Source organism: Rhodofomes roseus (genome assembly GCF_022264815.1).
Source record: "Rhodofomes roseus strain CIRM-BRFM 1785 chromosome Unknown C8Q71scaffold_15, whole genome shotgun sequence".
Taxonomy (NCBI): Eukaryota; Fungi; Basidiomycota; class Agaricomycetes; order Polyporales; family Fomitopsidaceae; genus Rhodofomes; species Rhodofomes roseus.
The window spans coordinates 182776-198058 of record NW_025952971.1 but is presented as its reverse complement, the minus strand read 5'-3'; the positions used below and the strand labels follow the sequence as shown (position 1 = coordinate 198058).

The window sequence follows — 15283 nt, the reverse complement described above, 5'->3', positions numbered from 1 at the left end:
CGACAACGTTCGTGGAGATGCGGAGATGTGATGCTAATATCTAGTGAGTTGCGCCCGGGGCACGCGTTCAGACGATGTTCAGCGTTGCATAGGGGGGACGACCCACTCATTTGGCAAAGCGGGAGTGCGTACCTTCATTACGACCATCGGAAAGGAAGGTACTTTGAATCTGTACCATTTCGTGAGTGTTCGCTGACAAGGTCGTTTGCAGTCGCTGCGCTAGTTCCCCGACAATTTTCGTTCGGATGCGGAGATGCGAAGGGCATGTCTGGTGAGTGCTCTCGGAGGTATCAGATGAAGTTCAACGTTGCATACAGGGAACGACCTACTGTTTCAACGAAGCAGGAGTGCGCACCTCCTTTATAATCGTCGGGAAGTACGGTATACTTTAAACATGTACCGTCTTCGTGAATGTTCGCTGAAAGTTGGCTTGCAGTCGCCCAGTGTTTCAGCTAGTCGCTTGCGGAGCAAACCTAATCTATGGTCCACTGTGTGTGCTCTTGCAAACCAGACGATCTACTCGAAAGATGGACGTACCGTTGACGGACGAGCCCCCTGACAGATGAGCATGCCGTCCAACAGGCATTGCTGAGACAGCTTTCTCCAGCACAGGGTCGGCCCGGCACGCGCTCTCGCGAACACGGTCACCGAGTCCCCAACTGTCACAGGCATTCACTGCTGCTGAATGGCGGGAGAGACCGTCGATGACGAGTATTCCGGGCATGAAAGACGGTACGCCTGCCACCTAATATGCAGAATGCGCGTTGGAGAATCTAATCCGTCACCGCCCTATAGATGCTACAGCACACCCACTGAACGACGCGCACGTTTTGGCGACGCGCACATCTCTTTTGGGGGAGCAACACCGAAGACAGATAGTAACGGCATGGGTGAGCCGCTTGTGGACGGACGCTCTGCAGCGTATTGTCCTTTCTTCACAGGGAGCATCGCGGGCGTTCGGGGCAGGGTTGGTCCAGCGTGCGCACATCACCTGCCCGCGATTTGTATCCCACCTTCGGGAACATCAACCGCATGTGTTGCCGTAACGAAGGTGAGCACACTAGACATGAACAAAGTCTGTGCGTACCACTCATGGGCTCCCTCCCTGATAGGCCGGAGAATTGTCGGCACGCGGTCCCTGGCAAACACTTCGACGTAACCAAGTGGCCTGTTCACGAAGAGCGAACTCGTTATGACGTCTGCGGAGAGTGGTGTGCGAGTGGCCTTTCTACGTATTCCTGACCGACTGGATAACATACCTTCGCAGGTATTGTCCAGGGCGCCCTCTCGAGCACAACAGCGATGAAGCAACCCTTCCTCCCGAGGCACAGGCACGAGTGGCCATTCCAGCGTTCTTTGCGCGTGTTCGTCCTCCAAGGTCGCCGAGGGTGTCGCACACGAGGGTACGCGCGAGGAGAGGGACAAGGCGCAGGTGAGCGGGAGGGCAGTGCCACCCGGTCGTGCTCATCAACGTCTCATACTTAACGTCGCGCCGAACAGGAACAAGGCATCACTGGACGACGAGGAGATGCAGGGTCCTGATGGGCAGCCTTGTGCGAGCGAACGACCCCTGTCGACTTGTTGTCCTGTGTCGACCCTGCGGCGCCTTATTGGGCGGACGCTGCTGCCACGTGGGAATCCGTCGTGAGCTCACCGCCTGCCATTGCCAGCTCAACGCAGCAACAGCATGCGACGAAGGTGATGCAATTGAGTGCAATTATGGTCTTGTACATACGGAGGGCTAACTTCTCACCATAGAGCTTCTGGTCTGTCACACGGCCTCTCTTCAAATTCGCTCTCGATGCAGGTCTACGCTGGCCAGTCGCGAGAGAGCGCTGGGACAACCGAATCCAGACGGCGCGGCTGTCCATTTCGAGCGCGTCGGGTTCGATCTGAGATCCGGCAACTACTGAACGCTTCCCTTTCAGGCCGTGTTTAGTTAGCGACGACAGCTAGCCGATCGCCGACGCCGCGGTAACGCGCAAGCGGCCTGAAAGTCAAAGAAGGATTCACCTCACGTGCAACATAGTAGCGCCGGCCATCGTCCAGCGCCCGCGGTTCGACTTTGGTCTACCGGTATACCTCCGCCGAGTCTCCGTTCGTTGAAGAGACAGACTGATGAGGTCTGTAGGTTCTCGTGCCAGGACGACGAATGAACATCTCTTCAATCGATGGACTCATCTTCGTCACGAAACCCCTAGATGTGTCATGCTTGGGGCGGTCTTGGGTCCGTGCACTGGACAGCAACTTGCAACATACGGGTCTTGAATGGCAACGCACGTTGGGTTCGTAGCGGGAGTGCTGAAGGTGCTGTCGCATGTCCTTCCTGGAACGTTCTATGAAACTTACACACGCTCCGCTGTAGCGCCTTTCTTCCACGTCACAGATTTGTGGTGCCGCCTCGATGGTTCAATCACTACACCATCGCAAATGACAGACGATCGGTGCTCCAACGATCTACGTCCGTTGACGTACGTTTTGCAATCGCAGGGACCCTAGTGCCTGTAGGGGCTTCGGCTCACGTCGTGCTCGTCGATTGTGCTTCCTCTGACTGCGTCATAGGGCCCAAGACGTTGTGTGGGTCCACACTTACGAGTCCATGTTCAAGCCGGAATGCCCCGGATCCCCGTGCCGATAGGTAAGTAATCAACCTCTGCTTGAGCCTTCCACAAGATCTCACACGTGGATTGTGACACTTCGAGCACGACATGTTTCACGAACGATAACGTTGAGCTGTCCACATTGGATCCTCCCTGCAGTGCCGACGCAGCACCGACGATTGCTCAGCCTGGGTGTGCGTGGATCGAGGTGAGTCGCTCGGTTCTCGCATATAGTACGTCGGCCTCTCATGCCACTATGTTTCAGGTCCAATGCAAAGGGTAACGCGGCAAAGGAACAGTGCCTTCGATCGCCACGCGCACCCTTTGCTAGCGGGTTCCAAACCTCTATCTCACACGCCCCTCACGACGCTCTAGCATTTCACAAGAAGAATATGCAATACCTACGACGGAGCAAGCACTTTCTCGTCGCATATAAGTCATGGTGAGCGGCCATTACCTCATCACGTAACGCTGGTGACTCAGCCCTTCGTCCCTCTCGTTGCCCCGGACGTCAGCCACAGGCTTCAAATCTCGGTCTAGCACGCCAGCATCTTACAGTGGCTCGCTTCGAGTGCGACTGCACGCGTCGAACGCACTGCAAGAGGAAGGTACGCATCCTAGTCCCAAACAGTTCCTTGGTTTAATCACAGTCGCGCCGTTGGAGAACTGCTTGAAGAACGGCGAGCTGAATGCCGTATACGGCTGGAGGGTTGTTGGAATCTCCACTTACGATATGCTTGCTCGATGGAGATCATGTCAGTAGCCGTAAAAGACGAACATCTATGTATTCGTACCTCTTCTCCAATGCTAGCGCCTTTCCAGGTGGCCGTTTCAATTCACGGATGCATACTACGTCGTCAATCTTGGCGCGCTGGATCTTTGCTCGGGCCTCGCGAAGAGTGTTCAAGATGTATCCCCGCCCCGTCCTCATTATCTTAAGGAGACCTGCTGCGAATGCGACGGGGCATCATCCATGGTGGTTTGCAGTATCCCCATTGACGGTCCGGACACCAAGTGTAGACTTTAGTTCTACTCGGCTCTGGCTTGTCTACTCCGTAGTCGGCGGGGATGTTCCGCCACTGGCAGCACCTAAGCGTCTCAGCTCGGTGAGAGGTGCGCAGTGAGGACGATGCGAAGAGGTCGCCCTCGTGCAAAACGTCGTCCACGCTTCAAGTCCTGAGCTACGGAACGTCACGGAGGAACGGAATCTTCAGCAAGAGAGCCTCGCAGATCTTGCATAATACTCGTCGCGTCGATGCGTACACCCATCCCACCCGCCGCGGACCACCGGTCTGGGGATAGGCGCTTCCTTCGCCGGCTGCTGCTCGTGCTTCGCTATGAGATGCCCCAAACCTCCCGCGATGTTCTCTTGTATCCGCACATACTGGCTCTTTTGCGTTTCCATCGGCAGGTGTAGATTATCCGCGGGATTGTGGGAGGCTCGTGACCATAGCCATTGCAAGAGCAGCAACGCCTTCATCCCCATGTTTATCAAGAATGTGCCGGATCTTTGACTGCCCCTTTGCTGGTCGCTTGCGTTCGAGCTTTTCGGGTGCGTCTTGCAGTCAGGTCGCGGATAGAAGTCGAGAGGTGTATCATTGAGGACGTACCCACTACCAGGGCGGCCGCGATGCTCTTTGAGGTGTCTTCTGATATCTGGCGTTGAGACCGTCCTACCCTCGGCTCCGCTTGGATGACACGATGCCGTTGTTGGAACTGGAGGAAGGCGGAGAATGATGCGCGTAAGAGGATGAGGCCAAGGGCGATTTCCCCAGTACATGGTGTAGAAACGGTGCCATGGGAAGGTCGGGGAGGTCGCGTAGGAACCCCCACTCTTTGGGCAGGAATCGCAACATAAACTACTTCAAGGTTGTAGACATCAGCTCGAGTACCCGCTTGATATGGGACGTGGGAGGCATTCACCCATAATATCGACCAGGGTGTCCTACCAATGAGTGAAAACGTCAAAATCAGTGCCTGCGGCAGAGTATCTCTCTCACTTTGTGGCCCGTAACGCAGGGCGGTTGTACATTTGCGCTTGGAAAGCTTGTAGTAGGTGGAAATGTACAGGGTAACCGTCGAGTACGTGTACGTCGACGAAGTCCCACTAAGCGCCAACTGTAAGCGACATCGACGCTCAAATGTGAGGACGTACCCCGAGACGAACACTGGTCGCGCACATGAGGGAGTTAAATCCAAGCGATTCAACGCCCCAGCATATTTGGTTAGGAGGAATAGTGACGGGATCATAGCTTCAGTGCTGAACATCGGCAAGAGAGTAGTAAAGCGAGGTGGGTCCTGCGTCCTCAGCGCGAATGCGAGAGCTTTTATACCCCGGGCTGCGTCTGATCCGTGAACACATTGCTTTGTCCGTGGACAATACACAATGGTACCTGAGTGGCAGTCTATGCAACGTGAAAACGCGAGTGGCGTGAGTGACGGCATTGAAGAGCAAATTGTAGTCCTACACACCTGAAGCCTGAGCCCGCATTCTCGTTGGTAAGCTCCATCCGATGAGAGTTTGGGCGTTTAGTCGTCGCCTGACGCCGGTGAATAATTGGGACCTTGACGCGTATTGGCTGCTTGCAACATGGCAGCTGTATCATTGCTTGACAGTCGGGCCATACAATTGTGTCGCACTCGATACGCTGAGGGTTAGCTAGCTCGAGTCGCCGAGACGAATACAATGCCGGCAGATAGTCGACACTTTCAGTCGCAGAGGACGATTCGTACTACTAGTGAAAACCATGGTGTAGTATCTGTGACAATGTAACGGGCGATGCGCGCGAGCATGTCTGCGATGTTGAGACCATCATGATACATTCTGAGACGATGCTCAGTATCAGGATTGCAAACGCACATACAAGAGACAGGATCAACACACACGAGACTAGTCGACGCAACAAACACAGGAGTCCTCTCGAGATAGCTACACAATCAGAGCAATACAACGAAGTAGCAAAGCAACAGCGCTGCCAGCGCACGACAGCACAATACAGCAACACGTACATAACGATAACAATAACATAGCATCTGGACGCCCTAACGCCGCTACCGCCTTTCCGGGTCCTCGAAGTGGTTGTTCCTCATGAACCTCTCCAGGCAAGTCTTCCGATGGTCCCGCGCCCCCTTCCCAAGCGTGTCGTCTCTGCGGCGCTTCCCGCAGCAGTCACACCACGTCCCGAACTCCCAGTGGGTGTCCCGCAAGTGTCGCAGAAGCTGGGTCTGCTGCATGAATGCGCGTCGACCCCCAATGTCGCCAGCGCACGATCGGCAGCGCACCTGCTTGGGAGCAAGGACGATCCCCTGCGCCCGGTCATCCTTGCGAGCGTCCGCGAGCGACCCATGGTGGACATCGCACCAGTGATCGACGACCTCCTCCTTCATCGCCGCGAAGTCACACCCATCCCACGAGCACTGCACCGTGTGTGGCGCAGGCTCGGGCTGGACGAGGTGCTGGAATCCGTGGGCGTGCCGGACATGGTCCCACAGGTGCTCCGCCACCGCGTGCTCGCCGCACTTCTGGCCGTCCTCAGAAGTGTATGTGCAGGTGACCTCGCTACGGTCCCTGTGCGTCGGCTTAGCTTGCGGCGCGATCCTTGGGGCGCGCCCGTTCCGGAGGTGAGCGGGCACAGGGGCGGCTTCACCCTCGTCAGAAGCCGCCCTCTTGCGCTTCAGGCCAGCTCTGGGTCGCGCGGTGGTGGATGCAGCTGGTGGGGGTGCCGCAGAGGGCGCGTCCGAGGGTGGTGGAGGCAGGGAATCAGGGGCCGACCCGGCAGGCGAGGCACATGCTGCACCCGACGAGGCCTCGGACAAGCTCGGCGGAGACTGTCTGCCCGACGAGGAGGCTTCCGGCGTGGAATCGTGCTCCCACTTCGCAAAGTCGAAGAAGAGCTCGTCCGCCTCGCTGAAAGTAACGAAGCATGAGTACGTTCAAACAGCGCAGGAAAGAAGTCTTACAGCAGTTGCTCGTTGCTCTCCGCAGTCTCGTTGTCCTCAGGAGTTGTATATCCTGTTGCATTGTCCAGCGGTTGGGGCGATGCGTTCGAAGAGCTGATCCATGGTCAACAAACAATACCAACGATGGTGGGATAGCAGCCTTACGACGACGAGGCTGAGCCTGATATGGACCCGCAGGACATGATATTGGCAGAGATGATGGTCGAATAGTGAGATAATGTTGAACGCCTGGGAAAGGGCGCAGTGAATAGGAGTGTATGAAAGCGCTCGAGGGAATGGGCGAGCTAGGCGGGATGGTAGTGGTTGGAGAAAGGGAGAGGGAGCGAGGCGCGACCGGAATTTAAACCTCGCGTGCTCGTGTACAAACAGGCCCCGCGAATCGATAACCCAAACAAACGCGTCGCGGTGTGCTGACCCAACCGGGGTCACGGACCCCGACCATACCCGATTCCGTCCACGGCTCGCTCGCCGGGGGTCCGTCACGCTCCTTCACGTGGGTCAATCAGAGCAGACATGCCAGCGTATTCGCCAACACCGCGCTCTCTGCTACTGACGTGTCAATAGAGCGAATATTTCGCCATAAGAAAGCATAGAATTCATGCGCAGGATGGTCACGCCGCAGATTCCCCATCCACGCCTCGCGGATTGTCACTGTCACGCTCGCCCTCTGCGCAAGCGGGCCCCGACAGCCAGGAAGCACACAGCCCCGAACCGCACAATACGCTACGACACGCGCAGGCAACGGTCGTATCTGCGTAGAAACGACGCACCTCTGCTAATCCGACCACAAAGACTTCTCGATATGGGAAGTGAATTGACCCTTCACCTGGCTGCGGCATCCCCAGCTTTGAGCTGCGAGAGCCTCAGTCCATCTAGGACCTCCTGGCTGACCCGCAAACGATTCGGCGGCGCCTACGAGTCCCTATAGTCGACGACAGCCAAAGTGCGCGCGGCGAGTCTGGGCACGTGGCCTGCAACCCATTGCGCGCGAAGTCCTACAACTTGTCGTCAGCCTTCGTTCAACACCATCATCCACCGGTTCCCCTACGCGACATCCAGAGCTTCCAGACACTTTTCGAGGAGATTGTGGTGCGTCTAGCCTGTGTCGTTCGGTACGCTACGATTCGAACCTCGCCTAGACCTCCGAGTGGCCACCTTTCGACCTTCAGGTCTTACCTCCCCCGAGCGGTCCTGCGCCGCGTCTCCATGCTCAAAACGACTCTCAACTTCTGCATCGTCGACACAATGAAGACAAAGGCCTATTCTCGACGTGATCTCCTGCCTAACCGCGTTGCTTCCGATGATCCTGGCGACCTCGGCTTTCGAACGTGACGGCCACATTATCTCGACCCTGCCTCCGTGCGTTGTTGCCAGTAAATATATCCGGAGAGCCAGTCTGATCACGGCCTTACGCCAGACTACGACATGAAACCTTTGACGAAGGAGCTGGAGACGGCCCGCCATCAGCTCCCCCATACTGCGACATCGGCTTACCGCATTATACAGAGACTCATCATCGACAAACTGCCCATCAACAGTACCGGAGAATGGATCAGCAATGCAAACAGCGCAATGATTGCAACGTACTGCGTACCATATGCTTAGCTCCTAAGGAAGTCCTTATGCTTCGTGGGGTCCTACCGACGGCAAGGATGTGGAGGGAAGCCATGGTGAGTGTCCTCGAGGTGACGAACTCCATACGATATTGACCATGAAACAGAGACGTCACTACAGCGGGCCACCCACCAAAAAACCGGAAGTGTGTCCTTTTGGTACGACTATCCAGGAGGAAAGTGAGTCCTCGATCCTAAGCAATCTCAGAACGAATCCCTTACAACACTCGATGCTCCGACTCCGTTGCATAGGCGAGACTATCCAGCGTGCGCTTTCCGAGACGACGTAGACGACGATATCCGCAGACTAGGATCTATCCGCGCACTGCGAAGACGTCGGTAAGCCTCGCGATATGATCAAAACAAAGACGTACCACTGACGATTATGCCCTATGAAAGGTCAGCATGTCGTCGACAGGGCTGCTACGATGAGCTTTCTGACAAGCGAGAACCGACGTCTTGTTCGCAAAGGGTGGTCGTACAACGAAGATCGCGAGATGGTGAGCAGGCGGCCCATACACATTGCCTTCAAGGTTTGATAAATTTGCATAATAGCGAGCGTCCTGTGCGAGGGCGGAATCGCTCAAGGATTACTCATCCCGCATACGAGCGCATCGTCAAGATATCGAGGGGACCGTCTCAGGACGGAAGGGAGGTCCGTACGCCACATCATGCGTTCCGAACGAGCGCGCCGCTGACAAGCCGGATATCCGTGATTTAGCCCACTCATTGGACGATGAATACCGGGAGTGTCTATCCTCTGAATGCCAATGAGAAAGGTTTCAGGCACGACGTGGTGAGCAAATTACTTGTATGCGTACCTGTCAGTGTCTCACGGCCTTTTGCTTCATAGGCACCATCCTGGTCGTGGCGTCGAGAGTGCAATCGGTCCAGCGCGCGCGCTGTGTACTTGCCGGCGACCTGCCTTCCACCGTTGTGGACGTCAATGCGCCGTATATCATCTTAACGAAGGTGAGCCATACGAGACATGAACAGACTCTGTGCGTACCACTCATGGGTTCCCTCTCTGACAGGCCGGAGCATTGTCGGCATGCGGTCTCCTGGCATACATGCTGACGATACGGAGTGGCGTCTCCTCGAAGAGCTAGCTCGTTCCGACTTGTCGTCTGCATAGAAAGGTGAGCGAGTGGCCCGTCTGCGTACCTTTGTCCGAGAGCGCGATGGCGTTCCTTCACAGAACATCCAGGGCGTCTAGCAGCGATGAAGCAACAAGTGGCGATTCCAGTGTCCTGCGCGAGTGTTCGACGTCGTCCAAGGTCGCACAGAGCCGTCCCAGCACAAGCCGCGCGTGTTGTGCAAGAGGGTGCGTGCGGGGAGGGGACGAGGCGCAGGTGAGCGAGAGGGCAGTGCCCGGTCGTGCTCGTCAACGTCTCGTACTTATTGTCGCGACGAACAGGCACAAGGCACCATCAGGCGACGAGGAGGGGCAGCATCGAGATGGGCAGCCTTGTGCGAGCCAACGGCCCCTGTCGACTTGCTGTGGTGGTCTGTCCAGGGTCGGTCGACCTCGATTGGGCGCACGCGGCTGCCACGTGGGAGGCTGTGGTGAGCTCTACGCCTGCCAATCTGACAGCATGCGACGAAGGTGATGCAATTCACTGAAGTACCACCGTGTACATACACAGGACTAACGTCGCCCAACAGAGCTTCTAGCGGATACCAAGTGCCTCCCTTCGCCTGCTGCACCTTGTGCAAGACAGCGCCGGCACTCGGACGGTACGACTTTCCATTTTGAGACGGTTGCACTCGATCTGACATCGGGCGAATACTGAACGCTTCGCTTCCAGACCGCGTCTCGCGATGGTTAGCGACGGCTATGCAAGGAGCCCGTGCGTCGGCGACAGCGGGAAACAAATATCCCGTTTAGGACGCACCTCACGTGCAAGATAGCGCCCGTATCCTGCTGTCGCGCCTGGGCGATGCTCGCAAGCCTGGAGGAACCGTAGATGAGGAAGAAACCCGTTGACGGTGCGCACCGCTCGAATCTTATGTCTGCTTAGGTCTGCTTAGTGTGCGGTGAGGTATACTTCCTCGAACGTCCATACAACTCACAGATCGTGTACGACAGCACCCTCCTTCCACCCACAACCTCATGGGGCCGCTTCGATCGTCCACAACCTCCGTATTGCCAATAGCAAACGATCGGCGATACACGGTCACAACGATCTGCCTCCGCTGCTTCGGCGTTTCCCCGATCGCCTCCGTACTGACGCCACCACACAGGCGGGCGAGGCTCCACACGCATATCCCATGCGCCCGGTATACCTCGCGCAGTCTCAGCACATGGGGGCGTGGCAGGCATGCCCACAGATTGTGCTTCCTCGACTGCGTCACAGAACTGAGGACCTCCACGCACGAGTCCACGCTCAAGCTGAAGCATACATCATCCTCGCGTCACAACGCCGTCAGTACACGCCCCAGCACCACCCTATCGACGAGCTGGAGGGAGTCTTCACATGTACGCCGTCGCTTTCCCATGTTCGCGTGTCCCAGGTCCGACACAAGGGACGCCGCAACAAAGGAGTGGCGTGCGCCTGCACGCTCCGGAATTCTATCTCGCACGCTCCTCGCGATGCTTGAGTATTCCACGACAAGCCTATGCGTTGCTTGCGACGTAACGAGCGTATCTACATGCATTGATGAAGCACCAGGCCCATGGTGAGCGAACAGAGCTCATTACGTAGATGTGGTGACTCAACGCTTCGCACTGCACAGGCCTCGACTTTCGGTCGTCTCGGCAGCACGCCATCATCCCACAGAGGACAGCATCGAATGCGAGTGCACACGGCGGACGCACTGCGAGAGGAAGGCGCGCAGGCTCGTCCCGAACCGCTCTCCCGGGCAACAACGCTCGGAAAGTCGTCGAAGGGCGGAGATGTCGATGTCGCGAGAGAGTCAGGGGCAACATCTCCCTGGGTGTGCTTGCTCGACAGGAATCATGTTAGTTTCTGTGTGAAACGGACGTGTATGTAGACGTACCTCTTCAATGCTAGCATCTTGTTGGAACGTGGCTGGTTACATGGGTGGGCGACGCAAGGCTGATGCTCTGGAGCTATACGTCATTCGAGGGTTGGAAAGTCCTCAACGTAACGTGCAGCAGAGTAGAAAGGCATCTTTATCGGTGAGATCGATGAAGGCGAGAGAGGATGCCAAGATGGCAGCTAGGATACTCCCCGGAGCGCCGCTGGGGAACGGGTAGATCCATTAATCATTCGAAATTGTCGGAGATGGGTAATCAGAAAACGAACCCTGTTTGCTACGTAGTTTGACACTCGAGTCCGTGTACGTTGTCGAAGTGCGACTAGACACTCAACATAAGCGACGTCGACAACCAAAATACGAGGACGTACCGCGTTAAGGATGCTTGCCGGGTACTTGGTACTGCCAATTCCAAGCTCAGCATCCCAGGGTATCTGGTTAGGAGGAATGGTGACGGGATCGTAGCTTGAGTGCTGAACATCGGCTAGAAAGGAGAACGAGGTAGTTTCTGCATCCTCAACGTGAATGCGAGACCTTTTATACCCCGAGCTGCGTCAAATGCGTCAGTATGTTACTTTGTCAGTGGACAATACACAATGGTACCTGAGTGGCAGTCAATGCAAAAATTGCGAGTGGTGTGAGTGACGACATTGAGGTAGAAAGTGCAGTCTTATGGGCTTAACACACCTAGGCTCGCCGATAACTCCATGCCCTAGGAAATCCTGCGTGGTCATCGTCTGATGGTTCGCTGCGTCATAGCTTGGAGGAAATACCGTACGACTGCGTTGCTCCTGAGATGTTGAGATCAGCTGCTGAGAATCAAAGACGTATTTCAGTAACTCCAGGACCCGGGCATGCGCCGACTCAAACGGGCGGTACCTCATCGTGATGGACCTGCTTGTATCACTGACGTGGCAAAGAATGAGAAATTAAACTGTTATAAGAGCGTGCAGTACCTCGAGTCATTGACGAGGATACGGAGCCGGAGCTGAGTTCGTTAGGTCTATAAGCCGTCAGTGTGGACATGCCTCAGGATTAGGGACGGTTGATTGCAGATGGCAGACCTATCGGACAGATATTGAAGCAAATATCCAACTCAATAGGCGTCGCAAACTCACCATAGGGAACATGAATGCGACGGTTGTAGGTACGTGCTGGAATGAGACTATTCAGGATGCGTTCCAGCCCTGTAGAACTTGAATAACATGAGGCTGTCAGCGGCCGTGCAATCTGCGTGCCTATACCACAAGAACTCACCCCATTCATTGCTGCTACAGCATGTACCATGACGAGAAATCATGATGTAGCTAGGAGAGTCTATCGCTGTACATGGTGACTTCAATAAATTAATACGGACGAGACGAGGAGCGCCTCAGCGCCGAGTGTAAAGTTCCTGTCCACAGGACACGTGACTGGAGCGCTCAATCAGACGCGGGTAGTCCGAGTCTGCTGGATTCATCACGTTCTCATGGTCATTCACGGGTACTTAGCACTCGCAGTCTCTTCACTGCGTTCAGGAGGGATGTATTCAATAAGCCTAAGTACAACACAATGGGACGATGCAAAAACAAATACATGATACCAGTGACCGATGGCACGAACACTTGATACACAGGCATGTAGTCCGAGCGATACAACAGTTGACAGCAGCAACAAAGACAGCCAAAAGAAAGCATGGAAACGTACAGAGCAAAAAAAAAACCGATACCAGAACGATGGAAACTCAGCCTAGCAATTGGGGGAACCGTCCATGAACGCGAGCAAGCAGTCGCCGCGGTGATCTCGAGCAGGCTTGTCAAAGACGTCGCTCCGAAACTCCTTCCCGCAGTGGTCGCAGAACTTGTAGTCCTTCCAGTGCACAGTTCTTAGGTGCCTGACAAGGCCGTCAAGCCTCTTCTTCTTCCCGTTGGCCTTGGCCTTCCTTTTCCCTGTCCCCTCGTCTTCGTCCGCATGAGGGCACAACAGGCAGGTGAGACGCGCCGCCTTGAGGGCGCGTGTGAGACCTGAGCGCTCCAAGTGAGCACTCTTGTGCCTCTCGGTCCAGTGTGCGGCCATGTCTTCGGGTAATGCGCTATAAGCGCAGCCATCCCATCCGCAGCGCACATCCTCGGGGACCGGAACTTTCTTCGCTTTCACCTTGTGCGTCTTTCGCATGTGGGCCCACATAACTTGGGACGTCCCCTCGAAATTGCACACGCCCCCTTCCGCGAGCTTCCACCTGCACGGATAGGTCTTGAGCTCGAGCTTCCGCCGAGACTGGCGATGGCGGGTGATCTTGTGCGGGTGTTCATCATCATCGCCCTCGTCGCCAGTGTCGTTCTCTCGCCTCCGCTTCAAGGTAGAACGACCTTCGGTTGGAGGCGCAGGAGAATCGACGCAAAGATAGGAGGAGGAGGAGCGCGGACTTTTTGACAACTCCGCAGTGAGAAGATTCGGGAGATTCGGGGCGAAGTCCCAACCCTCGGGTAGGACTAAAGGGCCTGGCTTCGGGGACGTTGAGGTGGCGGTGGCGGTGGCGGTCTCCCACATTGCAGGGTCAAGCCAGTCGTCGACATCGCTGGTTCAGACAAGCCATCAGTGAATCGTACCATCACACGAACAATGAAAGCCTCACAATGTGTGGTCGTCGACCAATGGGCTGCTGGTAGCCCGTGGTGCCGATGGTCCAGCAATAGGACCGCCCTCCCAGCTGTAGTCCACAAGGAAGTTGTTGAAGGCGGTGTACTGGTGATATTCCGAGGCACTGAAGGATACAGTGAGCCATGCCGCTCGACCGTGAAGACAATGAAACAAAGACGTACATCCCCGGAAATGCCGCCATGCTGTCGAACGAGGGCAGAATATAATCACAGTAAGACATTATGTGTGTGGCGGGAGTATGTCGTGGGCGACGACGAAGGCTGCTGAGATGGAGAAGCGGCAGACAGAAGGTTGCGGTTAAGCGTGAGTGTAGAGGAAGGGAGAGGAGCGACGCGCGCCCGGGATTTATACCTTGAGTGTAGGTGTGCAAACAAGTTGAAACAACCCTGCCGCATGCTTTGCCAAACAGACGCGTCGCGGTCTGGCTGATCTCAACCCAATCACGCACCCCGTCTCCTTCCACGGCTCGCCTTCCCGGTCTCTGTCACGCTCGCCGCACGGGTTAGTCACAGCAGACAAGTCGGACCAGTACCCTGCGCCCTTGAGTCCATTGTGAGCGGCCCACTAGAGCAGAAAATCCGCCATAGCCACACAAGGGCCACGCAAGTTGAGGGCTGGCCACGCGCCGAATCCCCCAAATCCGCCTCGCATCGCCTATTCATGTCCCGTCACGCCGCTCGCGCAAGCCAGTCCTAGCAGCCAGGTCAAATGAAAGCCCAGAACAGACCTGCCAGCCGTGATTGGCCGGCAAAACGGCGAAGGCTATGCCCGCCATGGAAACGACATGCCGCCGCCCGACCAAAGAACAAGGACTGTCCCGATATGGCAGGGGCCCCCGAACCGTGAGTAACGTGCCGCGACTTGCTGTGGCGCAACTTCGCACTCACCGCCAACTCGTCGAGGCTAGCAGTGCAGCCCCGGAAGTCCCAGCCTCGATCCGAGCCACTTGGCGGTGCAGGCCAGTCCTGGGGTTCGTTTGTGGGCCATGCGGTTTGCAGGCAAGTTGAATTCAACGGGTTCGCGCTAGCATCCATTGACCCTCAACAGGCATGAACGTCGACGCAGTCCCAGCCCATTTGTTCGTTTCCACCGCCAGTGGCGTATGATTCACCTAAGGAGGGCGCCCTCCATGTAAGTAGCCTATGCGCTGGCGTTAGAGGCGCCACCAAGGGGAGTGGCTCACCTGTCAATTTTCCTCAGTATCACCTTCGGCCATTCCTGTGTCATGTCGTCAAGCTTTCGATCTTCTACAAGGTATTCGGGCCCTAGAAAGTGAGTTAATATGCTTGTATCGAAGTGAATACTTGCCAACAAGAGTTGTGGCCGCATCCGCTGCAGTTGTTTCGAACCAACGTCCCGTTCACGCGACGACATCACTGTCGATTTACCACGGCCCTTGTAACGCAAGGCTACGCATGAAGAACATGTTAACGCGTCTCCGAAGCGTACGAAGACGGACTGCCTGGCCCC

General features: G+C 56.1%; 5 protein-coding genes across 5 annotated transcripts; 2 read left to right on the top strand and 3 right to left on the bottom strand.

The window, feature by feature from the left end:
• Positions 1–245: 245 nt before the first annotated feature.
• On the top strand, positions 246–1607 carry C8Q71DRAFT_768707 (uncharacterized protein). Its single transcript, XM_047924263.1, has 5 exons — positions 246–268; positions 330–488; positions 538–1013; positions 1088–1199; positions 1260–1607. Exons 3-5 carry the CDS (start codon positions 686–688, stop codon positions 1483–1485), a joined length of 666 nt encoding a protein of 221 aa, XP_047776957.1. The 5' UTR covers positions 246–268; positions 330–488; positions 538–685; the 3' UTR covers positions 1486–1607.
• A 4033-nt stretch (positions 1608–5640) lies between these two features.
• C8Q71DRAFT_140588 (uncharacterized protein) lies at positions 5641–7060 on the bottom strand. The gene is made up of 3 exons (XM_047916546.1): positions 6705–7060; positions 6561–6653; positions 5641–6507 (listed from the first exon to the last, which is right to left on the bottom strand). Exons 1-3 carry the CDS (start codon positions 6740–6742, stop codon positions 5652–5654), a joined length of 987 nt encoding a protein of 328 aa, XP_047776956.1. The 5' UTR covers positions 6743–7060; the 3' UTR covers positions 5641–5651.
• Positions 7061–7545: 485 nt separating this feature from the next.
• C8Q71DRAFT_140483 (uncharacterized protein) lies at positions 7546–8570 on the bottom strand. Its single transcript, XM_047916545.1, has 6 exons — positions 8548–8570; positions 8396–8498; positions 8307–8338; positions 8155–8253; positions 7609–8084; positions 7546–7555 (listed from the first exon to the last, which is right to left on the bottom strand). The coding sequence occupies exons 2-5, from the start codon at positions 8421–8423 to the stop codon at positions 7656–7658; spliced, it is 588 nt and encodes a 195-aa protein (XP_047776955.1). The 5' UTR covers positions 8424–8498; positions 8548–8570; the 3' UTR covers positions 7546–7555; positions 7609–7655.
• Positions 8571–9782: 1212 nt separating this feature from the next.
• C8Q71DRAFT_768672 (uncharacterized protein) lies at positions 9783–11303 on the top strand. The gene is given in 5 exon segments (XM_047924262.1): positions 9783–9910; positions 9982–10019; positions 10034–10162; positions 10216–10852; positions 10910–11303. The coding sequence occupies 3 exon segments, from the start codon at positions 10141–10143 to the stop codon at positions 11148–11150; spliced, it is 900 nt and encodes a 299-aa protein (XP_047776954.1). The 5' UTR covers positions 9783–9910; positions 9982–10019; positions 10034–10140; the 3' UTR covers positions 11151–11303.
• A 1598-nt stretch (positions 11304–12901) lies between these two features.
• On the bottom strand, positions 12902–14033 carry C8Q71DRAFT_859428 (uncharacterized protein; the record flags this gene model as incomplete). Its single annotated transcript, XM_047927635.1, has 3 exons — positions 12902–13730; positions 13788–13916; positions 13975–14033. The coding sequence occupies 3 exons, from the start codon at positions 14031–14033 to the stop codon at positions 12902–12904; spliced, it is 1017 nt and encodes a 338-aa protein (XP_047776953.1).
• Positions 14034–15283: the final 1250 nt, after the last annotated feature.

Excerpts from the sequence above, each read along its gene's own strand:
- C8Q71DRAFT_768707 (XM_047924263.1), top strand. The coding sequence starts at position 686 with ATGGCGGGAGAGACCGTCGATGACGAGTATTCCGGGCATGAAAGACGG. Across the intron at positions 1,014-1,087 it reads GCCCGCGATTTGTATCCCAC|CACTCATGGGCTCCCTCCCT; the intron begins CTTCGGGAACAT and ends GTCTGTGCGTAC. Across the intron at positions 1,200-1,259 it reads GAGCGAACTCGTTATGACGT|CTTCGCAGGTATTGTCCAGG; the intron begins CTGCGGAGAGTG and ends TGGATAACATAC.
- C8Q71DRAFT_140588 (XM_047916546.1), bottom strand. The coding sequence starts at position 6,742 with ATGTCCTGCGGGTCCATATCAGGCTCAGCCTCGTCGTC. Across the intron at positions 6,654-6,704 it reads TCAGGCTCAGCCTCGTCGTC|CTCTTCGAACGCATCGCCCC; the intron begins GTAAGGCTGCTA and ends ACCATGGATCAG. Across the intron at positions 6,508-6,560 it reads GAGAGCAACGAGCAACTGCT|CGAGGCGGACGAGCTCTTCT; the intron begins GTAAGACTTCTT and ends CGTTACTTTCAG.
- C8Q71DRAFT_140483 (XM_047916545.1), bottom strand. The coding sequence starts at position 8,423 with ATGCAACGGAGTCGGAGCATCGAGTGTT. Across the intron at positions 8,339-8,395 it reads GAGTCGGAGCATCGAGTGTT|TCGTACCAAAAGGACACACT; the intron begins GTAAGGGATTCG and ends CCTCCTGGATAG. Across the intron at positions 8,254-8,306 it reads GACACACTTCCGGTTTTTTG|TTCGTCACCTCGAGGACACT; the intron begins GTGGGTGGCCCG and ends TATCGTATGGAG.
- C8Q71DRAFT_768672 (XM_047924262.1), top strand. The coding sequence starts at position 10,141 with ATGAGGAAGAAACCCGTTGACG. Across the intron at positions 10,163-10,215 it reads GAGGAAGAAACCCGTTGACG|GTATACTTCCTCGAACGTCC; the intron begins GTGCGCACCGCT and ends GTGTGCGGTGAG. Across the intron at positions 10,853-10,909 it reads GATGAAGCACCAGGCCCATG|GCCTCGACTTTCGGTCGTCT; the intron begins GTGAGCGAACAG and ends CGCACTGCACAG.